Source organism: Hyaena hyaena, unplaced genomic scaffold (genome assembly GCF_003009895.1).
Source record: "Hyaena hyaena isolate Hyena2069 unplaced genomic scaffold, ASM300989v1 scaffold_853, whole genome shotgun sequence".
NCBI lineage: Eukaryota > Metazoa > Chordata > Mammalia > Carnivora > Hyaenidae > Hyaena > Hyaena hyaena.
In genome coordinates this window covers 549,334-571,447 of record NW_024081486.1, presented here as the reverse complement: position 1 = coordinate 571,447, position 22,114 = coordinate 549,334, and the positions used below count along the sequence as shown (strand labels likewise).

Below are 22,114 nucleotides of genomic sequence, written 5' to 3'. Positions count from 1 at the left end.
CGGCACGGGGCTCAATCTCACAAACATGAGGTCACGACCTGAGTGGAAATCAAGAGTTGGACACTTAACCAACTGAGCCACCCAGGCACCCCTTTTGCTGAGAGACAGAGCGAGCGAGAGAGAACACATGTACACAAGCAGGGGTGAGGAGCGGAAGGGGAGAATCTTAAGCAGGCTCCATGAGTGTGGAGCCCCATGCAGGCTCAATCTCACGACCCTAGGGTCATGACCTGAGCCATAATCAAAAGTTGGATATCACCCAGGCATCTCTGCAAAAATACCTTCATATTCCTACTCAACCGCTCCAACTAAGCCTACTTTTGCTGAAACATCAGGATTTAAGATAAATAATAATCTCATGTTCAATCTCCCTTTAAATTGATTGCATTTCAACACATACTTTTAATAGCATTAGACAGATAGCACGTGGGCTTTGGAGTCTGAGAGGCCCGGGATGGAATCTCATCTCTTACTATTAAGAGCTATGTGTTCTGATGGAAGTTGCTACAACTTTCTGAATGGCAGTTTCCTCAACTCTAAAATGGAAAGAATAGGGGCGCCTGGGCAGCTCAGTTGGTTAAGCGTCTGACTTCAGCTCAGGTCATGATCTCACACTTCGTGGGTTCAAGTCCCGCGTCGGGCTCTGTGCTGACAGCTAGCTCAGAGCCTGGAGCCTGTTTCAGATTCTGTGTCTCCCTCTCTCTCTGACCCTCCCCTGTTCATGCTGTCTCTCTCTCTCTCTCAGAAATAAAAATAAATAAATAAATAATTTTAAAACATTAAAATGGAAAGAATAGGGGCGCCTGGGTGGTTCAGTCGGCTAAGCATCCAACTTTGGCCTACGTCATGATCTTGCCATTCTCAGGTTCAAGCCCCATATCAGGCTCTGTGCTGACAGCTCAGAGCCTGGGGCCTGCTTCAGATTCTGTGTGTCCATCTCTTTCTCTGCCTTTCCCCCCCTCAAAAATAAACATTTAAAAAAATAAAATAAAATGGAAAGAATACCTACTTCACAGAGTTGATTAAAGGATTAAATAGCATGCATTAAATGCTTAGATCATATAATGAGCTTTCCAAAGCATGCGTTTGCTTTCTAAACTTTCCCTTATTTGAATTGCAACAGTTTTGTTATTTTTCATTGCGTACATACAGCATAGCCTTATAGACTAAATGAGCTTTTTTTAAGTTGCCTTGGTAATGGAACCATGATGTTGATCAGACAATCTTGTTCTGAGTCCCAAACAATTCACTTACAAGTGATCCAGTGAAATACAATTCACTGGTGTTTTGTAGAAGTATACATTTTTCTCAGATAACAAAATACAAAGGTTTTACTGAAAGGCTTTTAAATGTTATTTTTTTTAAATTTTTTAATGTTTTTTATTTCTTTCTGAGAGAGAGAGACAGCATGAGCAGAGGAGGGTCAGAGAGAGAGACACACACACAGAATCTGAAACAGGCTCCAGGCTCTGAGCTGTTAGCACAGAGCCCAACGCAGGGCTCGAACCCACGAACCATGAGATCCTGACCTGAGCCGAAGTCAACGCTTAACCGACTGAGCCACCCAGGCGCCCCATGAAAGGCTTTTAAATGTTAGTAAATGTTACTATACCATGAAGTGTTTACTATACCATGAAATTTACTCAGTTTTAGAATCTAGAGGTGGTTAAAGGTCTAACTATGAGTATAGTTATCTAATATACTCTATAGTGCATATTATATATAATAACAAGCCTCATTCTATAGTTACATCCTAATTGTGGTCTCTGCCTTATCTTTCATACTTTCATTGATATTCCTGGTAGCTATGAATATAAATGCTTTGTTATAAAGCATTTTATCTGAGGACATCTCAGCGTGTCAAGTATTGAGGGCTTCAACTCTTAACCTACTTTTTTCTCATCAAGGTAATGTAAAATGTCAAGTACCTTGTTAAAAGCCATCCAGTGGGTCAAGAACCCTGCCACTATCACCAACAACTACAAATCTGAAGACAGTTATATCTCAGGAATAGAGTTTATTTACTTCCTGGGTTAGTATAATTAAAAATATTGAGGGGCACCTGGGTGGCTCAGTTAGTTAAGCATCTGATTCTTGACACTGGCTCAGGCTGTGATCTCATGGAAGTGGGGTCGAGCCCTGCACAGGGCTCTGCACCGAGCAGGGAGCCTGCTTTGGATTCTCTCTCTCTCTCTCTCTCTCTCTTTCTCTCTCTCCATCTCTTTCCACCCCTGCCCTGCTCCTGCTCTCTTGCTCAAAATCAAATAAATAAGATAAGCATTTATTTTTTTAAAATTATTCTTTAATGGTTATTTATTTTTGAGAGAGAGAGTGTGCGTGCAAGCGGAGGAGTGGCAGAGAGAGGGGGACTGAGAATCCAAAGCGGGCTCTGTGCTGTCAGCAGACAGCCTGATGCGGGGCTCAAACCCATGAATTGTGAGATCACGCCCTGAGCTGAAGTTGGACACTGAACTGAGGGAGGGACGGAGGGACAGAGGGACGGAGGGAGGGAAGGAAGGAAAGAAAGGAAAGAAAGAAAGAAAGAGGAGAGAGGGGGGAGCGAGAGGGGGGAGTGAGAGGGGGGAGCGAGAGGGGGGAGCGAGAGGGGGGAGCGAGAGGGGGGAGCGAGAGAAGAGAGGAGAGAGGAGAGAGAGAGAGAGAGAGAGAGAAAGAGAGAGAGAAAGAGAGAGAGAGAAAGAGAGAGAGAGAGAGAGAGAGAGAGAGAGAGAGAGAGAAAGAAAGAAAGAAAGAAAGAAAGAAAGAAAGAAAGAAAGAAAGAAAGAAAGAAAGAAAGAAAGAAAGAAAGAAAAAGAAACAAGGCCTTCCAGCATGGGGCACTGATTAACAGCATGGACTCTGGAACCATCTGGCTGAGTTTGAACCTGTGCCACATGGCTTACTAGCTATGGGCTCTTGGACAAATCACTCACCTTTCTGGAACTTCGACTTCCCACCTTCAAAATGGGGTTCATAATAGTTCCTACTTCATCTAAAGTTGCTATGTGGGTTAAATGAGCTAACGCTGCCATTTATAAACACTTAGATCAGTTTCCAGCAAGTAGTAAGCACTACATGCACGTTTATTTAAAAAAAAAATAGGGGATGATAATAAATGCATGAACTGAGGAATCTCTCCATCTGACTGTGACCTTAGGGTCTTTCCTTTGTATACAAGTGGCCGACTTAAAATATACCATGCAATTGTCAGGCTACGGGATTCTAGATTGATAGGAGGGACTCAAGACAATGGTCCATGAAAGTGACAGGAAAGTGGCTGAGCGGCAGACAGCATTCTGCATCCATCCTCGCTACTACAGAGAGAACTTGGAAACCAGTCAACCCAATTGGTACAGCACACACGGACTAGCACTGCTCGCAATGATTTAATCCCAGAATCTCACAACAGGAAAGCAAAAAGAAGTAAACAGAGTGACGCTTAAGAAACAGCCAAACTTGGGGCGCCTGCATGTCTCAGTCAGTTAAGAGTCTGACTTTGCTTCAGTTCACTATCTCACAGTTCTTAGGTTCGAGCCCTGTGTTGGGCTCTGTGCTGATGGTGCGGAGCCTGCTTGGGATTCTCTCTCTCCGCCCCTCCTCGATCTGTGCTCTCTCTCTCTCTAAATAAATAAATAAGTAAACATTAAAAAAGAAAAAATAGCCAAACTTCCATCTTTCTCTGGAAGGATGAAAAAATGGATCACCATTTTCCTAGTACTCTTGGCCTAAATCTTTGCAGGCATCACTGAATAATCTTTTTTATTAGAAATATTAGGCATTATTCGGAAAGCAAAGAAAAAGCAGACTGATTTTTTTTCCCCTTCAAATGTCAGGTATTATTTCTTTCCTGTATCTAGTAAGTCACCAAGCCCGTCTGTCTCCCTTCTACTGAAATGTTTCTTGCATCTAGGCGACCCTGTTTCCATGGTAACCACTATAGTTTGAATTCTCATGACTCGGTTCCCGCATACCAGTCCCTCTTTACTCTAATGTGCTTTAGAAACATTCTGTTGCCCATCATGGTGACAAATTAAAATGAAAAACAATCAATACAAATCAGAAATACAACAGTAGCTATTGACTAGGTTGCTTTACAAATAAAAAGTTAACCAAATGCATTTGGGTCCAATGTGCCTACGGAGATAAAGTCTCATCCGCAGAAGCAGGTACACAGGCGGGAAGAGATCTAAACCCCAGCTGAGGTCAACCCTAAAATCTTGGTGCTCGGTCGATGTTTGTTAGAGACCTAGAAGACCAATGGAGATCTGGGGGGCGTGGAGGTGGGCTGCTAACATCGAAGGTGCAACTGGGGCGTCTGTTGTAAAAACGGCCAGAGTTGGGGCGCCTGGGTGGCTTAGTCGGTTAAGCGTCCGACTTTCACTTAGGTCATGAACTCGCGGTTCGTGGGTTCGAGCCCCATGTCAGGCTCTGTGCTGACTGCCAGCTCAGAACCTGGAGCCTATTGCGGAATCTGTGTCTCCCTCTCTCTCTGACCCTCCCCTGCTCACGCTGTCTCTCTCTCCCAGCAATAAATTAAAAAAAAAAAAAACAAAAACAAAAAAACCGGCCAGAGTTACGGAAAGTTGTGGCTCTGCTGTGGGTTCAGAGTGAAGTGGGGGAAACTGGAGAGCAGGACGAAGCCAGAGACGTAACTCTGGGCAGGAACTTTGTTACGAATGGCATGGGACTGTGGGGCTTCTGGGGAGAATCAAAAGCAGGGCCTGCTTATCTGGGAGACGTCAGACATAAGCACCTCCGGACACACCGCTTACTCTCTTTCACAGCTGCTGAAAATGTCGATTTTCAAATGGCTGACAATGAGGAAAGAACATGCTCATAAAAAAATGACTAAAGTCATGGTGGTTGCGGAGTCAAGGTAATAGTTTTCCCCATTTTCCAGTTTTTCTAAAACAAATACTATATTGCATTTACAATTTTTTTGAGATTTTATAACCCAGAGATCAAGAGTCACATGCTCCACTGTCTGAGCGGGCCAGGAGCCCCTGCTTTTTTTTTTTTTTTTTTTTTAAATGTTTTTTATTTATTTCTGAGAGAGAGAGGGAGAGAGAGAGAGGCAGCATGAGCAGGGGAGGGTCAGAGAGAGGGAGACACAGAATCCGAAACAGGCTCCAGGCTCTGAGCTAGCTGTCAGCACAGAGCCCGATGCGGGGCTCGAACCCACGAACCGTGAGATCATGACCTGAGCCGAAGTAGGACGCCCGACTGAGCCACCCAGGTGCCCCAGGAGCCCCTGCTTTTACAATTTAAAACTCTAGGGGCACCTGGGTGGCTCAGCTGGTTAAGCGTCCGACTTTGGCTCAGGTCATGATCTCACAGTTCGTGGGTACGAGCCCCCCGTAGGGCTCTGTGCTGACAGCCAGTTCGGAGCCTGGCGTCTGTTTCGGATTCTGTGTCTCCCTCTCTCTGACCCTCCCCTGCTCACGCTGTCTGTCTGTCTCTCTCAGAAATAAATAAAACATTAAAAAAAAAAAAAACTCGAAGGGCACCTGGGTGGCTCAGTCAGTTAAGCATCTGACTTCGACTGTGCTGACAGCTCAGAGCCTGGAGCTGCTTTGGATTGTGTCTCCTCCTCTCTTTCTGTCCCTCCCCCGTTCATGCTCCGTCTCTCTGTCTCTGTCCCCCTCAAAAATAAACAAACATCAAAAACAATTTTTAAAAAAGACCTCTACTTAAAATTTTGCGGGTTGGGGGAAGACACAGTGGGCAAAGCAGGTTCAAGGTTACAAATTTCTAGTTAGAAAATAAGTCCAGGGGTGCCTGGGTGGCTCAGTGGGTTAAGCATACGACTTCAGCTCAGGTCATGATCTCATGGTCAGTGAATTCAAGCCCTGCATCGGGCTCTGTGCTGACAGCTCAGAGCCTGGAGCCTGCTTTGGATTCTATGTCTCCCTGTCTTTCAGCTCCTCCCCCACTCATGCTCTGTCTCTCGCTGTCTCTCAAAAATGAATAAATGTTAAAAATTTTTTAAGAGAAAAAAGAAAATAAATAAGTCCTGGAGATGTCATATACAGCCTGGTGACTGTAGTTAATAATAATACTCTCTTGCACATGTGAAAGTTGCTAAGACATTAGATGCTAAAAGTTCTTATCATAAGAAAAAACATATATAACCGTGTGGTCATGGACATTACCCAAGCTTATCATGATCATTTTTGCAACATATGGAAGTATCACATTGTTATGTCTTACACCTGAAGCCAATATAACATTATAGGCCAACAATAGCTCAGTAGAAAGATTTCATTTTAAAATAGGGTATGTGAGGGGCACCTGGGTGGCTCAGTTGGTTGAGCATCTGACTCTTGATTTTGGGTCAGGTCAGGATCACAGGGTTGTGGGACTGAGCCCTATGTTGGGCTCCATGCTGAGCGTGGAGCCTGCTTGACATTCTCTCTCTCTCTCTCTCTCTCTCTCTCTGTCCCCCTCCCCTGCTCACATGCCCTCTCAAATTAAAAAAAAAAAAAGAATAAAAAATAAATGGTATATGCAACTAATGTACAAAACCCACTTGAAAAGGTGCACCATTTTTACGTATGAAATAATATTACATAATTTAAATTGTCTTACTTTCAAGCAGTGCTTAAAACTGTATGATGGGTATCTATCAGACCCTTCTCCGCTTTCAACGCGCCTCTTACAAAAAACAATGGCTTTTTCATACAAGAAGAGATGTCGTTGCATTGGTTTGAATCGAGCAAAATCCTTCATTTTGGTAGCACCTTTCTTGTGTCCAGTCCAAACACTGAATGCTCCTTGCATTACCATCTTGCCCAGTTCATTTAAGTTTCCCTACGAAGGAAAATTGACACTCATCAGCACAAGGTGGAGCTACGTTTGGACCTCTGTTTAGCGTGAGCTACTAAAACCCTGAAACACTGTGTACAGTTTTTAAATTTTTATTCATCATCGCTTTTTACATGAAAACACACCATGTGTCACATGGGTACAAGATCACAGCGGGGACAAGAGACAGAGGAAAGCTCCTCTTCCTTGGCTTCCTGTCTCCGTGTGGCCGTATTTAGGGTAGTCCCCACCGCCATGGTCTCCTCAATCCTGATGGGCGATTGGCATCTACCCATCCAAGGATCCCCACTAGGCAGAGCTAACTCTAAAAACCTGGTTTTTTTCTTCTTCCACATCTATCTGGGACAAGGGCGAGCAGCAATTCCTGGACAATACGTGTCCTTTGAAGACCCAAACATTCCTTTAAACGCGATCCCCCAAGGTTGGAGTTGGGGGTTGGCTTTTAGGGACAAGGGGAATTACACAAATCCATTTGGTTGCTGACCTGAAGGCAATTCCCACTCAGTGTGGCCAGTGATAACACGGACACTTGGATGTCCGTTCTTCGGCTCTTTTTCATTTCTCTATTGGTTCCGGGAGAGGGGAAAAAAGAGATCTCAAGTCGCTTACCCAGGAAACCGCAACAATAATACGATTTACTTACAATATAGCCATTTATTGCGATCTGATGCATTGAGTCATTCACTGACTTCAGTAAATCCAGCACCGTGTCCAGTGCCTCCTTCAATTGTTCAAACCCTTGGCAGCCATTGCTATATTTCAGCAGCTCCTGTGATTAAAAGTCAAAACTTAATTTGGGGCAGATATTAATAATGGGAGAAAATGGATAAATTTTTGGCTAACATGCTTTCAAGAAGGAATCCAAAGATAATGTCATTTTTTGAGTAAGCTCTTTCATTTGCTATGTGGCCCATTAGTACTAGGCTTTAAAAACTGTGTCAAAATTTGGGAAGAAAGAGAATAGTGACTAAACGGCATCGAGTAAAGGGCACTCACCGCTCTTGAAGCTGCAGAGAAACAGCTATTAGGGCCCACTAGAGATTTATGTTTAAAGTAATTACACTTTTCTGGCCTTCGACATACAACAATTTGTATTATTCATTTTGCCTAGACCACAGAACACTGTGAAAACATACTGCCAAAGAAGCTCGTTGTGCTTACACGTAACACGACATTTTCGTAACCATTCCAGTGTGACACGAGGGATAAGTCATCTGCAATTCTCATCGAGAAGGCACTTACGAAATGCAGTCTCAAGCTCCAAGAAATGTTTGTTTAGTTCTTCCTAACCATAGTAAAAGTTTGGGGTGCCTGGGTGGCTCAGTCAGTTAAGCGGCCAACTTGGCTCAGGTCATGATCTCCCAGTTCATGGGTTCGAGCCCCGTGTAGGGCTCTGTGCTGACAACTAGTTTAGAGCCTGGAGCCTGCTTTGGATTCTGTGTCTCCCTCTCTTTCTCTCTGCCCCTCCCCCGCTCATGCTCGCTCCCTTTCTCTCTCTCTCTCAATCTCTCTCTCTCTCTAATAAATAAACATTAAAAAAAGCGTTTTGTAAATAGTAAAAGTTCGGCATTATGCATACATCAATGTCACTGGTGTGGATCGTTAACTCGCTAAAAAGACCCCAGATACGGACACTTTCAATGGCCACCTATGTGTGGTGCTCCTAGTCACCTGCTTCCTTTTAAATGGCTTTGCCACATTAGACCCACAGAAGTAAGTAAAGAAAGAAACAAATGCTTTATGTGATTACCTTTAACAGTAACTGGTACTTAGTGATTCGTTGCACGGGTTTGAGTAAATAGGAATCCAGACCAAGCCTGTGTTTTAATTTTCTTTGACATTCCTGTCATTAAAATATAATTATCAACAGATTCACATTAAGACACATGCCTGTGAAAAGGCCCAGTGTTTGGTGATTAGACCCAATGCATGCAGATTTCTTACATCTCAAGGAAAATTTACCAGGAAAACCGCTGTTACATATGGTACGGAAATCATAAGCAGCGGTAAACGTAAAGAACTACTGTAAATATTGCCTTAAGGATCTGAGAGGTATAAAATGCCACGATTTCAAATACCAATAAGTTTGTACATAAAATCCACATGGATACAGAGTGCTTAAAAGATGAGAGAGCAATGAACGACCATAGATGAATATGATAAAACATTAAACATGACTAAAAAATGTATCTAAGAAAATTGTTTAAAGGCTCAGCTGTACACGTCAAGGCCAAGAAAAGAAACAGGTTGTACTGAATATAAATCAAAGTGGGTATAAGAGGGTTTCTTTTAATACCACAAGAAAAATGCGGACCTCATCAACTAGTGCTATATTTCATCTGATTATTGGCTCACTATAAACATGAGGGTCATGACTTTGGGTCCTGGAAACACTGTAGGGTCCATAACTAGGGCAAGATGGGGCTATTTGGGATGATTTGTGATGTAAGCAGTACAGAACACAAAGAGAGTAGGGAAGGATATAGATGTGTAAGATCTGGGGCCTACGTCTGGATACAGATAAAAACCAATATATGATCCAATTCACACCACTGGCAACTTACAGTTAAGCATGATGGACCGATACATGCATTTAGCTCCCCTTACTCATGAAGCCCAACTGAAATGATTAAAAAAGTAATTTTTACAAGGCAAAAAGCCCAACATTACAAAGACAGGAGAGGAAAAACATCAACCAAATATGGAAACTGAAAACCAAACCGACAATGGTAAACAACTGAGCCCACTAGAGAAAAGTGAATCTCATGTTCGCAGATGGAAAAGCCAAGAACAAGTCAGTTTATGATATAGAACACCTTCCCTCCCCTTCCACAGAGTCCAGAATTACAGACATCAAAGACCTTTGAGAGGGGGAGATGAAGGTGAGGTTTCAAAAGATGTAGCTGTTGAAAGTCTGCCTAAGAAGTAAGTAGATGGGTGCCAGAGTGGCTCAGTCAGTTAAGTGTCTGACTCCTGATTTCTGTTCAGGTCATGATCTCACAGTACATGGGTTCAAGCCCCGCATTGGGCTGTGTGCTGACAGTGTGGCTCCTGCTTGGGATTCTCTCTCTTACCGCCCCCCGCCCCATTTGCTCACACACTCTCAAAAATAAATAAACTTAAAAAAAAAAAAAAAAAGAAGTAAGTAGATATTGGGGTGCCTTAGTGGCTCAGTCAGCTAAGCATCCAACTCTTGATTTAGGCTCAGGTCATGATCTCAGATTCATGGGATCAAGCCCCGCACTGGGCTCCTTGCAGAGCATGGAGCCTGCTTAAGATTCTCTCTCACCTTCTACCCCGCCCCCTGCTCGTGTGTGCACTCTCTCTAAAAATAAATAAATCTATACCTCTTAAAAAAAAAAAAAAAAAAAAAAGTATGACCTAGCAATTTCATACCCAGGTCTATAGCCAAGAGAAAGGAAAACATATATCCACAGAAAAACCTGTACTTAAGAGGTGGAAAAGAACCAAATTACCATCAACTGATGAATGGGCACATCGAATGTGGAATTACCCATAAGTGGGATGAAGAACTGATACCTGCTACCACACAGATGAACCGTGAAAGCACCATGCCAAGTAAAATTGGCAAAACACGAAAGATCACACATATTTTATGATTCCGTTTATATGAAAGGTTCAGAACAGGCAAACCTAGAAAGACAGAAAGTAGCTTACTAATCACAGAAGGCTTTTGGATGGGGGTGGGGAGGAACGGAAGGTGAGTACTAAAAAGGTATGGGTGGGGTGTTTTTGGAGTCATGAAATTTTCCTTAAACTGATTGTAGTGATGGTTGCCCAACACTATGGATAGTAAACTACTACTTAACTGCACACTTGAAAATTAAATGAGCAGAAAAGTTTAAAAAAAAAAGGGGGGGGGGGGAGAGAAGGCTCTCAGAGTCATGCCGCTTGCACAACTAGGTGGCTGCCTGTCCCTCCACATAGCAGAAGAATGATGTTTATCTGAAAAGAGTAAAACAAAGGCCTGTGAACTAGGAAATACCTGATCCAGTTGAAGTCAGGGTACCATATTGAAAGCAAAGAGACTACGTGAATATTCATGTACCAAAATAAATCGTCTCAGCGTTTTCACCTAAGTTGGTGACCAGAATACGGGCACCCAGATCCTTATCACCAGGTGGTAGACTTAGGAATCGAACCAGCTTGAGAACAAAGATCTAAGGATACAGGTGTGGGGATCCCCTCAAGGAAACACCTTGACGCAAATCACTTGACAGTGAGGACTATGGTCAATAAATCCACATATGCGCAGGAAACTTCCAATAAGCTCTGTATTCTAGTGCCTACTCGTAAGGTAAGTGGCCAAACAAGTATCACCAGACATGTGCAGAAAGTATCAAATACGAGTGACAGGAACAAAATAAAGAAAAAACAAAAGCAATCCGAAGACAGCAGAAATCATGCAAGAAGAAGAAAACTATTTTTAAAAGGAAAATTTATTATTATTACCGTCATAAAGATAAGCGAAGATACTGAATTCATGAAATAAAAACAGGGTTTTATTGAAAGGAACATTGAGGGAACAAAAAAGGGTGGAGGCTCTACAAAGTTAAAAAAAAATGGCAGACACAAAACTCTTCAATAAAAGGACGGAAAGACAAATTCCAGAAAATAGAGCAAGACAGCCAGAAAATGAAAAGACCAGAGAATTAGAGGAATGGTCAAGGACATCCAACATCTGTACAACAGAAATTCCAGAAAGACAGCATGGAAAAGTCATGTGGAGAAAATCAAAGAAAAAAAAAAATTAAGTAAATGTGGACAAGAGGTTCCAAATTCAAAGGGATTGACAAAATACTAACTTAATGGATGAAAATAGTTCCAATGTCGGGGCACAGCATTGTAAAATTTCAGAACCCTAAGGATACAAATGTTCCCATAAGCTTTCAGAGAGAGGACAAAAATAGGTTACACACAAAGGATCAAAAATCAAAATGGTGGGCGCCTGGGTGGCTCAGTTGGTTAAGAATCTGACTCTTGATTTCAGCTCAGGTCATGATCTCACAGTCATGAGATCAAGCCCCGAGTGGGGCTCTGTGCTGGGTGTGGAGCCCACTTAAGATTCTCTCTCTCCCTCTCCCTCTACTGCTAATCCACTTGTGCTTGCTTGTGTGTGTGCATGCCCTCCCTCCCTCCTTTCCTCCCTCTAAAAAAACCAAAAAACCGAAAAACAAAATAGCATCACATTTCTTAACAGCAACCCTGGAAGCCAGAAGACAATGTAGCAAATCCCTTCAAAATTCTGAGGAAAAGCATTTCTTACTTATTGGGTATAGACTTCTATACCCAGCCAAGCTAGTAATTAAGTGTTAGGGTAGATAGACTCAAGACATGTGTAGACATGCAAGCTCTCCAAACTTTTACCTCCCAGGCACACTTTCTCAGTAAAACTGCTGGAAGATATGTTCTACAAAACAAGTGAGTGAAATAAGGAAAAAAACATGGCACCTAGGAAACAGAAGAGCCTACCCAAGAGACCGTGAACAGAATCTCAAAAGTCATATTCAACAAGATCCCAGATCTAGATGAGCAGATCAAAAAAGTCCCGGAGAGATTAATTCAAAATGAAATTCAGAGGGGCGCCTGGGTGGCTTAGTCGGTTGAGCGTCCGACTTTCGCTTAGGTCACGATCTCGCGGTTCGTGGGTTCGAGCCCCGCGTCGGGCTCTGTGCTGACTGCCAGCTCAGAGCCTGGAGCCTGTTTCAGTCTGTGACTCCCTCTCTCTCTGACACCTCCCCTGCTCACGCTGTCTCTCTCTCTCTCTCTCCTAGAAATAAATAAAAAATATTAAAAAAAAAAAAAGAAAGAAATTCAGAGGAAAAAGAGTATGTTTAAGTGTACTAAGAAGAGATTTATGTAACTCTCTTAACTTGGACAGTTTAAGAGTAGAATAGGGAAACATAGCTAAAACATTAAAGGAGTAAAAAAGACAATTGCAAAAAAAAAAAAAGAGAGAGATGGAAAAGCAACCATCTTATACTGGAGGATTTGTATGAACCTAGGAATTACCTATTTTAGCACTGTAAATTCCTGAACATAGGAATTGCCTCATCTTACTAATTTACCACTGTAGCTCTATGTAACTAAACTTACAACCATAGTGGATGTTTTGGAGGAAAAGATGTATGTGTACGTACCCGGTGGTGAGGCAGTGGCAATGAAAGAGGGCTAAAGTACCAATATAAATGTCATTTGGAAATGCGGAAGTAAATATCAAAGGAAGCAGCTGGAAAAACTCAAAGTGCTCGCCTCTGGGAAGCAGAGTATAGATGTGTGTGCATGCACGCGTGCGGGTGCATGTAACCGTCAAGTGGCAGGGTCAAATTGTTCTCTGATCTATCTGTATTACATACAACTTACGGTAGGAATGAATTCGTAAATAAGAGACATCCCAATATCTTTCAGAAAGAGCACATCCAACACCTCAATAATTACTATACCTGGAAAAAGGCGCATTCTGAATACTTCTTCCAAATCGCCTCTGATCTGGGTTTGTTCTGACAGTATTTTGCATACATCTGAAAATCGTCTTTCTGTGGTAAGAAGCACATTCAAATGTATTATGAATCTGTGAACATGTACTTTTCTTATCAAGAAAGGCTGAGCAAGAATGAGTGGGGTCGAGCATTGCAGGGAATGTGGCCTAAAGGGGTCTGCCTCACGGGCAGCCGGTCAGGGTCTCTCTTTGTAATCCCAGAAAATGTGCCCACCAGACTGAGCAGAGGGACCCATAATTATCTCAGTAATTTCATCGCTTCCACGTACCAAGCTGGAGAGTTAGAGGGAGAAAAGTCTTCCTTGACTGAACAGTACAAATAGAGGAATTTTTTCACAGCCGTAAGCTGACTGAGTGCCATGGCCATGTCCATTCCATGCCATTAGTCTCTCAGCTCCCTAGTGAATGAACTTGGGGCTAACTTCCAAGGCCCTTGGTTCATCACTGGGATGTCATCCTTGTACCACGACCCCACCGGGTGTGTGACCACGCTACTCTCTCTCCCTGGAATCACCTTTCTTGGACCCTCATCTAATGGGGTACCTCCTAGTCAACTCTCCAACACCCATCTCATGAGCCATCTCTTCTAGAAAGCCATTGTTTATACCTCCATCTATATCAGGTGCCCCTCTTCCTGGCTCCTACAGGATCTTTCGTACATCCCTGATATAGCACAACTCACGCCGTAGACAATGAGGTTCCCTGTTTTTCTGTGTGAATATAGTCTTGGTCTTGCTCCCCACATTGCCTAGCACACTACTTGGTGTGCAGCAAGAGTTTAGTAGATGGGTACTAAATGAATGAACATCTCAATAGGCATTTATTAAACCAACACTGGTCGCCAATAACTCTAACTTTATGAGAGATACAATGATACATAGGATACGGACCTCGCCTCCAAGAGTTTTTCATCTAGTTGGAGACAGAATTCACAAACATGTGTAAAACTGCATAGCAAATATAAAATCTCCAACGAGCAGCACAGACATTAAGTACAACTCGAGTCCAAAGGAGAGACACTGGTGTTGCTTAGGGAAATCAGGGAAGAACCTGGCTATCGTTTAAATGTGTTTAAAGTCAAAATACATGGAGAAAGGTAAGGACAAACAGTTTTTTCTTCACGTTATTGTATTCTGAGTCCGTTAACACTTTCTGGGATAAGACATCTATTCCAAAGCTTTCAATGATCACCATTATCAAATTGACTCTCAAATCAAGATGGAACTGATTTTTCAGGAAGAGGGGGAAATAGATAAGCAGAGAATATTCTAAGGAAAAATTCTAATGGAGGAGAGTATGATTACAAAGCCTGGGAAGTCCATTGTGCTAAGCATTCTCTTGGGACGCGGAGAAACGAGGCTCCCTGAGTGATCTCATAGAATAAAAAGAACAGACAGCCTTCCGTGTCGCAAAGTCCCCATGATAGATGCTCTGGTGTCTGAAAGCCAGACTACGTTGGATTCTAAGACTTTATATGCATCCGAGGAGAATGCCAAGGCATGTCGTAGGCTAAAAATTAACCAATCCAAGAATGGTTGAGCTCAGATGATTCCTACTCTCACATCTTCATAGTCAGGCTGGCCCCTGGACTCCTGGGATCACCCAGAGGTCAGTGGTCACGAGCTGAGCCACCAGGGCATTTGATACCGCAGGACACAATGGCCATTTGCATACTCTACACACACCATCGCATTCGTCTCCATAACAAAACTTGGTTTAGCGTTAAATACTTGCTGGAGTGATGGGTCTCCTCTCAAAACATAAAGACATACAAAACAATGCCTACTCTGTCTCTCAATCTGGTCCTCTACCACGAGCTGCTATGTTAGTGGTCCATATTTATGTATTTTTTTTCCTTAAATAGTTTATTGTCAAGTTGGTTTCCATATAACACCCAGTGCTCATCCCAACAAGTGCCCTCTATTTTTAAATAATAATTAACAAACCCTTTCGAGGAAACAAGGTCCCACTCTCTCTGGAGCATCCATGCAATTTTCCAGACTGCCCAAGAAAATGCTGTGAAAATTTCAGAGAAAAAAAAAAAACCATGATATAATTTTATGTGAAATATAATAAACTGGTCAACAGACCTTTAAATAATATGACGAAAAGAAGAGAACTCAATTCAGCAGTTACATACTCGTTATGGAATGCATAGATTTCTGCCATATTTCCAAAGAGAATGTCCTTTTTATTTCTCAGGAGAGGTGGCATAAGATCCAACATCTCAGGATTATCCATCTCCGCCCTATAGCCCTGCCCAAAATAAACACATTTGTTCATTTAAAACATATTCACGTTAACACTTGATTGGGCCACGGAAGGTGTGGCTATAGCAGAATGCATAGGGGATTCATGGGGAAAGCTGTCTGTAATGCTACCACTCAAATCTTCCAGGATCCAAAGTTATCTATGAAAAAAAAATTTTTTTTTTTTTTTTTTTTTTTTAGAATGCCAGACAAGGAAATCATCATTTCCCACTCAGCGGGTAGAATAAAATGACTCTCTTGGCCTTCGGGGTAGCTTATAGTGTCAGAAACAAAATACAGAAACCAAGCACGACACACACTATTACAGGTCATTAACCTCTCCTCGAGCAGCCAGTAAGTGTGTAGGTTTTTCAGACCAAATTAATATTATGACATTTGCATCAAACGAATGTTCTTCTTCTACTTTCAGCGCTTTACGTCACCATCTCTAAACAGCACCATTTTCACGACTGAGGGAGAACCTGAATATGCACACTTAACACGTGGGCAGCCTCAAACAATGGGGCGTCTGAGAAGGAAGGAAGGAGAGGCAGAAGACTGCCCTCAACACTTCCTACTGAATGGCGGTGACGGGAAAATAGACCCGGAGTCACTTACCAATAAAACAGTGAACAGCTCGCGAACATACACCCTCTCTGTCTGTATCAGCTCGTTCAGGACGTGGCTAAAGAGAAAAGACAATCCGTATCAGTTATTCTGTTGCCTGAGAATTGTACTGTCATCTTTCAGTCACTACCATTACAAACTGTCTAAGCTAAAAACTGTTAATGCCTAGGAACTACCAATGGTTTTGGCTCTATCATCAAAATATAAAGTTAATAGTATAGTTTTGAGAATAAGGATCACCCACAAGATGCTCTGAACTATATATAACACAGGGGCACACACCTGGGTGGCTCGGTTGACTAAGCATCTGATTTCAGCTCAGGTAATAATCTCGCAGTTTGTGAGTTTGAGCCCCTCATTGGGCTCTGTGCTGACAGCTCAGAGCCTGGAGCCTGCTTTGGATTCTGTGTCTCCCTCTCTGTCCCTCCTCCTCCCTCCCTCCCTCCCTCCCTCCCTCTCTCTCTCTCTCTCTTAAAGATAAACAAACATTAAAAAATTTAAAAGTAAATAAAAATAAAATATATTTTAAACAAAGAAAGGGGACTCAGGACTTATTTTTCAAATGAAAAAAAAGTGCACTTTATTTCTATCTCACTAAGCTTAAGAATCAATTTATTAAAAACTCAAAAATCTATTCCTAAAAATTTGGTAAATTTTTTGTGGGGGTGGGGGAAAATACAGTTTCTCTTTCTCCCTCTCAAAAAACATAATGATATTAACATTTTATGCCAATTTTCCCTTTTCCCAGGAACGTGGTGAAATTTCCCAAGATACAAAATGCATTTATTATGGTTTTCCTAAATGTAGATCATATTTAAACTGTAGGAATTTTGTTCATGACCTCTTTAAAATAAAATACATTTTTCTTCCAATGGGATTTCTAAGTAACACCATTTTTTTTTTTTTTTTTTTTTTTAGAGATGGGGAGAGAGAGAGAATCCCAAACAGGCTCCACACTCAGCATAGAGTCCAACACAGTGCTCGATCCCAAAACCCTGGGATCATGACCTGAGCCGAAATTAAGAGTCAGACGTTCAACTGACTAAGCCACCCAGGCAACCCAACGTCATATTTAAAATTCAATTCCTGGGGCCCCTGGGTGTCTCAGTCAGTTGAGTGTCCAACTTCAGCTCAGGTCCTGATCTCCTGGTCCGTGAGTTCGAGCCTCACATCAGGCTCTGTGCTGACAGCTGAGAGCCTAGAGCCTGTTTCGGATTCTGTCTCTCTCTCTCTCTCTCTGCTCCTCCTCCGCTCATGCTATCTCTCTCTCTCAAAAATAAACATTAACAAAATAATAAATAAATAAGTAAAATTTATTTCCTCACTCTCTAATACAGGCACCCATTTAACATCTACCTTTGCCTTTCTTTTATTTTTACATTTTTATGCATTAACATTTATCTGAATATCTCCACATAACTCTAGGATATAAAATTTAAAAGGTGAATATTCTTTTGTTTTAATTGTTTTTAATGTTTATTTACTTTTGAGAGACAAAGAGACAGAGCACGTGGTGGGGAGGGGCAAAGTGAGGGGGAGACACAGAATCTGAAGCAGACTCCAGGCTCTGAGCTGTCGGCACAGAGCCTGACATGGGACCCGCTCACAAACCGCAAGATCAAGACCTGAGCCGAAGTCAGACACTTAACCAAGTGAGCCACCCAGGTGCCCCCGAAAAGGTGAACATTCTTGTGTCTCGAATAGGAACATTATAAAAGTGAGAATACGATTTTTAACATCTCTAAAACAACACAGTATATCTACAGAATCCTTGTAGTTTTTGAAACTCTGTCCCATTCCCTATCGTCTCTTTTACAAGAGAGGAGATGAAGATTCTAGAAAATTCTGGTTAATTTTCAAATCACACACACAGAGCATCGGTTAGTTAGGCCTTACTCCTAGGATTTCAGACACCTCATCTTGTGCTCTTTTCATCACACCTAACAGAACATCATTTTGTGATTTCAAAACCCAAGCACATTCGCCTTCAACACTGAATCAGAGATTCCTACTGGTAGACGTGTATAGGAGTGTATGTCAATAAAGAAACGATACTTCTGCAATATATCCAAGCTATTGTCGTTGTCCAAACTGGAGGAGTGACCGGAATTTCTCTGGTCCCGACAATCATGCACCACTTCAATCTGAAATGATGAAAATAAAACTTAAATTAGCATTTATGTAGGTATAGTTCCTCTTGAAGTTAATCAAGTTCAAACTAAATTTTCTCTACGTCCTAACTATGTAGATGACTTGAAAAATAACACTAGGATTCTGTTTTTCAGGTTTAACTTTGATATGTACTGGTAAAATAACTCAGGTGCCAAGGACAGAGTTAAGATGCTAATTAGAATTTAATTTACACATAATTTATAAAAAGTTGAATTTCCAGATAGCTAAAGTTTATTCATTGAAGGAAAAAACCCAGCTTTTTAACCTTAATGACTTTTAATGGAAACCTTTCTAGGAAATATTACATGAATCCTTGAGTCCTTTAACCAAGGCTACACAACATCGACTATCTTTCCAATGATCAAGTGGTATAATCAGGAACATGAATGATATGATCAAACCTAACGATACATGCCGGGGCTAAGAACCTGTGGGTATCTTTCTATTCTTCCTTAAAATGGCTGTAACCTGTTTATCTCTGTCTCTGCTCTCTGCCACATGTCAGTTTTTGCTACAAGTGATTTCCCTGATCCTAAACCATGGTCTTATTTTGAAGACTCTACATGACTTGGAAGGGCCTACTGAGTCAACCACAGGAGATGCGTGATGGTTGTTTGTTCTTTGGAAGCATTAGAAGTATCTTCTGGGGGATTTTGGCTGCACTGGACTTTTGAGTTTACAAAATCTCTGAGCTCCAAGTAAATGTAGCATTACTTTGTTAACAATTAAAACCCAAAACAAAGTACAAGATCTATCAGCTAAAAAGCGTTTCCACAAAATATGACAAATACCCGTGAAAAGGAGCAAACATTTATCAATTACTTCCTATATGCTCCTCTATATTGTGCATATATTGTAGCTAAGCCCCGCCCCCAGCAATTTACCAAGCTCTGGCATACTTATCCTCATTTTACATATGGGAAAACTGAGGCTCAGAGCTTCAGCAACAGGGCCAAGGTCACACACCTAATAAGTGATGAAACAGAGTCAAGCCTGTGATGTGCCATCATTTTGCTCCCTCTTGAAAACTATGCTTTGATTTACTCTATCTGAATGTATTAACTATTATCATTTTAATGCACTAAGACTGAAAATACTGCATACTTCACTCATCAGATAGGTATGCACCGTTTACTCCTAACAGGTTCCTGAAATACCAAGGCTGGAAAGTTTTGAAACATAACTTTATACTTCTAAATGGCCTAAGGATTGTGCAAAAGGACTCGAATTGGAAGAATGTGTGCATTTTGGAACTGGGTTCACCAGCTAGAAATCTCACCACGAAAATGTACAGAGCCACAGCCTCCTATTTATTCCCTGAGATACCCAAATAAATAAATCCAGAGAGGCATGTTAAGGTGTCACGAGTGGAAAGTGGAGCCGAAAGACACAGACGATGATGGAATCTAGCATTCGGCCTGTTTCTTTCTTGAAAACACAAGTTGTGGCCGCACAGCTTGATAACCAGGCATCGTCTATGAGTATAGACCATTCACTAGCCTAATAATGGTATTCGACACTTAAAACACTACCGTATACCATGCATTATTCGAAATAGTTCCCAAATATAATTTCACTTTTACGCTAACTCTATGATGAGGGTGTTCTATTATTATCCCCATTTTATAGATAAAGACATGGAGTTCCAGAGAATTTACCCAAGGTGATACAGCCAGGGATCGACGGAGTTGGGAGGAAAATGCAGGTAGTCTCTACAACTGCTTGATAATCTGTATCACCGCTATAGTGCCCCTCGGAGACAGATGCTCTTGTCCTTATTGACCATCAAGAAGACACAAGGAAAACGTGAGGCCCTGCAGTTACGATGAGGCTACTCTCTGCAGAAACCAGGATCTCATGGATAAGTGAGAAGGAATCGTGTCTCTACCATGAAATGAATGGATGTGTGTTTTTTGAGCCCAAAGTATGGACCATTAGAACCTGCCCTCTGTCCATGTTTCACACATATGGGAATGCAATCAGTTATGAAGGAACTCTTTTGTAGAAAGGTGCAATACTTATTTAAGTTTATTGAGTGGCTCATAGATGTTTTACAGAAATTAATTCTGAACTTGAGCCAAGACTTAAGAAACTGCTCATACACAATAAAACAGCAGCAGCTTTTTCTTTCAGATTAAAGAGGCCTTTGAACGCACGATATGGGTTCAGTGGATTAAAAATATGGCCTCTGTACCGATTCCACAACTACAGCAATAAAGCCAATTTTGACTTAATTAATGATATTTACTTTTAGGTTGCTCTGATTTTGTCTCCAGCTCTTCTTCCCTGGTAGAAAAATATGAAAGAAGTATTTCAAACCAGAATTAAAATCAATGCTTTTAATGAAAATACATGAATGTTCGTTAAATAACTAGAAACATGAATATTCCCACATATTTAGTATTTTTAGTAGCATTTTAGTAGTAGTCCCACAATATTAGTATTTTTAAATCACACTATATGAAACAGTTGACTGGTTCGATTTATCTATAGGATTTCAACTTCTCATGGAGCATCACCTGGCTATATATTCACCCATTCTTTGGCTCATCAAACATTCACTTGATTGTCAAGTGACTATGAAGTTAAGAGTTAGTATTCATAATTATGTGCAGACTTAGTGTTCATTTTGACACGTAAGCATTTAATCAGATTGTAGCTTACTATCAAAAAGAGCTCTGAACAAAACTCTAAATTGAACTAATACCTATAGCGTGTAACATTTATTTGGCACTTACTGCATGCCAGGCACTGTTCTAAGCCCTATGCAGCCATTTTGTTTTTTAATCCTCCAGTCAACCCTAACAGACAAGGACTATTTCTATCTCCACTTTATAGATAAGTATGGTTAGTATCTTGTCCAGGAGGCAGAGGTGGTATTCAAATGTGCACAATCCACCGTAAGAATATGTGCTTCTAACTACATAAACCAACAATTCTGAAGCACAGCAAGATGCTAAAACAAAACAACTTCCTCAAAACCCAAGCTTTAATCTTTCTGTTCTTCCTGTTTAATCTCTCCTTCTCTTTCTTCTTTTGAAACACGTTAGAAGGAAAGTCCTCTGTATTTTTTTAAGTTCCTTCATTTGTTTTTAGTAATCCCTACCCTCAACGTGGGGCTCGAACTTCCGAGCAGAGATCAAGAGTTGTATGCTCCTCCAACTGAGCCAGCCAGGCACCTCCCCGTCTTTTCTTTCTGTCCTGTATACGATGGGTAAGCCTCTACATTATTAAGCCAGGAGTCCAAATGTCCCTACAAAGCCCAAGGCATGGTCCAAGTCCAAGACTAGATTGTTATTTTCAGCATTATTTGCAGTGCTGCTAAAAAGGTCTCCACCCACACAGGCTTCAAGGATGTCTTCTCTCCATGGAATATACTTTTTGTCCTTTCCTCCTTGGTGGGAACCACTGCAAGGCAACTTCAGGGAAAGGCTGTGCTGTTTTGGTCCCTAAATTTTATACTGCACTCCCATCATTTAAAAATATATTCTAGGGGCTGGCTCAGTTAATAGAGCACGTGACTCTTGATTTTATGGTTGTGAGTTCAAGCCCCATGGTGAGCCTGGAACCTACTTAAAAGATGTAGATGTAGATGTAGAATGACTATGCTGTACACCTGAAACTAAAGTAACATTGTGTGTCAACTACACTCAAATTTAAAAATTTAAAAATACGTATCTTTTATATACAAGTTTTACATTTATAGCGTCATACACATCGCTAT

General features: G+C 41.5%; 1 protein-coding gene across 1 annotated transcript in view; it reads right to left on the bottom strand.

The window, feature by feature from the left end:
• Positions 1–22,114, bottom strand: part of MCF2 (MCF.2 cell line derived transforming sequence) — an 84,136-nt gene that overhangs the window by 20,173 nt on the left and 41,849 nt on the right. Inside the window, exons 14-22 of the mRNA XM_039219997.1 lie at positions 20,639–20,676; positions 18,274–18,362; positions 16,210–16,276; positions 15,483–15,598; positions 15,289–15,358; positions 13,287–13,379; positions 8,573–8,665; positions 7,466–7,591; positions 6,586–6,807 (exon numbers count right to left, since the gene is read on the bottom strand). Of these exons, the coding sequence (XP_039075928.1) occupies positions 6,586–6,807; positions 7,466–7,591; positions 8,573–8,665; positions 13,287–13,379; positions 15,289–15,358; positions 15,483–15,598; positions 16,210–16,276; positions 18,274–18,362; positions 20,639–20,676 (914 nt within the window). The remainder of the gene's footprint in view (positions 1–6,585; positions 6,808–7,465; positions 7,592–8,572; positions 8,666–13,286; positions 13,380–15,288; positions 15,359–15,482; positions 15,599–16,209; positions 16,277–18,273; positions 18,363–20,638; positions 20,677–22,114) is intronic.